This window comes from Dipodomys merriami, unplaced genomic scaffold (genome assembly GCF_024711535.1).
Source record: "Dipodomys merriami isolate MVZ:Mamm:240054 unplaced genomic scaffold, mDipMer1.0.p SCAF_204, whole genome shotgun sequence".
Lineage (NCBI taxonomy): Eukaryota > Metazoa > Chordata > Mammalia > Rodentia > Heteromyidae > Dipodomys > Dipodomys merriami.
In genome coordinates this window covers 2,187,876-2,190,792 of record NW_027203427.1, presented here as the reverse complement: position 1 = coordinate 2,190,792, position 2,917 = coordinate 2,187,876, and the positions used below count along the sequence as shown (strand labels likewise).

The 2,917-nt window shown below is 42.8% G+C and overlaps 1 gene segment (V, D, J or C); it reads right to left on the bottom strand.

The window, feature by feature from the left end:
* Window positions 1-238: 238 nt before the first annotated feature.
* LOC138833350 (immunoglobulin kappa variable 1-39-like) lies at window positions 239-790 on the bottom strand. The segment is given in 2 exon segments: window positions 239-576; window positions 698-790. Coding segments are annotated over 2 exon segments (378 nt in total).
* Window positions 791-2,917: the final 2,127 nt, after the last annotated feature.

The window sequence follows — 2,917 nt, the reverse complement described above, 5'->3', positions numbered from 1 at the left end:
GAACCTTGAATAAAGGCAGAGTATTTCCATGTTTATAGTCTGGAATGTCATTTTAATATTTCAACATTCAGCCCAGTGCCAGTATCGCACATCTATAATTACACTTACTCCAAAGATTGAGACACAGAAGCTCGCTGGTCCAGGATAGCCTGGGCAGGACTCATTTCCTATGATTCTAGGACAGCTCTTGCAAGAGGAAGCATGAGGAAAGCAGCTGGGGCAGCCCAGGCTCACACTTCTGCTTCCTGGAGGTTTATGTTATGGCTTGTATCACTGTGGGTGGGTTATTATAATTCTGTTGACAGTAATAAGTGGCAATGTCTTCAGGCTGCAGGCTACTGATGGTGAGAGTGTACTCCGTCCCTGATCCACTGCCACTAAATCTGGAGGGGATCCCGGATTGTAAATACTTTGCACCATAGATCAGGAGCTTTGGAGCTCCCCCTGGTTTCTGCTGGTACCAGTTTAAGGCATTGCTAATGCCCTGACTGGCCCGGCAAGTGATGGAGACTCTGTCTCCAGGAGATGCAGACAAAGTAGATGGAGACTGGGTCATCTGGATGTCACATCTGGTACCTGCCATTGGAAAAGTAATAAGTATACAAAGAATCAAGCATGTTATAAGAAAGCTTCATAAACAGCCACGCATCACTGACTACAGCAGACTGAAGAGACCCTCAGCGTACTCTTTCCTTACCTGTAATCCAGAGCAGCAGGAGCCCCAGGAACTGAGCAGGGGCCTTCATGTCCATGCTGTGTGCTGACAAGGACTGACTCCTGCTCAGGGTATGAGCAGCTTTCAAGAACTGCTCAGGGCAGTGGGCTGTGCTCTGGGCACATGCAAATCAGTAGGGGTTGGAAGGGGCCAGCACAGCTGCACCAGCATGCCAGATTTCAGTATCTCAGCCCAGACATGATATCCCAGACACAAAAAAACATAACAGGGTAGCACTGATGTGCCTGAAGAGAATGTTTCTCTCTGGGTTTCAGGGGACAGAATGCCTCTCTGGTTAAATACAATGAACTTTAATTTATACATGGGTCATGATACACTTTTCATGTTAGCATTTTATCTAAGTCAGTTTTTCAAGCAAAAACGGTACCAAAATGTAGAATTAATGATTTAGATCAGATTTTCTAAGTCTTTGGTTTCCTTGAAACCATTTGTTAACCATGGACACAATTATTCAATTACTCAAGCTACATGGTATGTAGGTTGACAGAGAGATTGACAGTTAAATAAATAGATGATAGACAAGTATCAGTTAAGACTTAATGAAAGACAATAAAAAGTATGAAATTAAAGTATGTGCAGTATTGTGCTATGGTGTACAATGTACAGGCTAGTCATTGGATTTTGCTATCAACTCCAGGTTGCTGTCCTCTGTTTCTGAATGCATTTTCCCACCACCATCATCCAGTAGACAACATCAGACATTGGCTCTCTGTATACTGAAAGGACCTGGCTACAGGCATAGCCTTATTATCATTGTACATTTCTGAGCTGCAAGTCTCCTAAAGTCTTGATGACATTCATGCCTTTTTGTTCTTAATCCAAGTTATTCCTCCTCAGAACATGAGCTATTCTCTAAACCAAGGCTGAACTAAACTTCAATTTACTCTGCCTCTTAAAACTGTAAATTCCTACAGTACCTCCCATTTAATGGAATTTGTAATTAAAGAAGTTTTCAGTGATTGAACTTAGAGTTTATGACATAAACAAGCTCTGAAAGGATGACATGTAGTATAGTGAAGTTTGAAGTTGGACACCGGAGCTGCAAAGCCCAGAGAAGACAAGGGAAAATGCCCAGGTGATAAATCCAGAGTATGATGAGGAAGGCTCCCACCTGGAGTCCAGCATGTGAGGAAGCTGTTCACCCTAGTGCTGGATGTCACAACTGGGAATACACTGACAGGACATTTGCTTGACAATGAATCCACAATCTTATTGTGAGTCCAAGCAGTTGCTGCAGGTGCACAAAGATAACACTGCTCCCCAAAGGCCAGTAGCTCACAGACCAGGCATTGTCAAAGTCAGAGTTCATCTGTACCAGGCCCTACATGACAGGTTCTTATAGCAACCCTGCTCACTGCACTATTTCACACAATATTGGAGCAAAGCAGAGTATAGAAATAAACTCATGTTTTCCTCTCCCCCCTCCTCATAATGAGTAGAGTTTGAAGCTGGACCTGGCTTATGGTAAACATGCACTCCTGGTGCAGACAAGGTCTCCTGATTATCATTCCTCTGATGTGGGTTTAAGAGAAGAACAATTAGAGGAATAGCTCTCAGTTGCAGGTGGAAGAATAGTGTATGAGGATGGAGAAAGAATCACCCGACTAATTGTGAAATAAGACAGTTATTCCTGGGCTGGGAATGTGGCTTAGTGGTAGAGTGCTTGCCTGGTATGCATGAAGCTCTCGGTTCCATTCCTCAGTACCACATACACAGAAAAAGCCAGAAGTGATGCTGTGACTCAAGTGGTAGAGCACTAACCTTGAGTACAGAGAGGGCCAGAGGTAGCATCCAGGCCCTGAGCTCCAGTACAGGACTGGCAAAAGAAGACAGTTCCAGAGACCTAAGCTGGAGTAAGACAGACCAAAGGAAATATAGGTCCCACGATTTCCCTCATTTACAATAATGAGTGTATGTACAGGATAATTTATGAGCATAAAAAGCTCAAAAGCTATGTACATATGACCATATGACATGACACTAAGTGAAATGAACCCCAAGATATGGACATACGAGGTCTTTCTTTATTGTTGTTATTTTTAATGTAAAATGTGATTATTTTGTTTCCTTTTTATGTTCTTCCCCCTATGGTATATCCCCTGTTGTTACTGTACTTGATTTTCATACACTGCATCTTGTATATACATTTGTCTAATTTGGGGAGGGGAAGGGGAATAACAA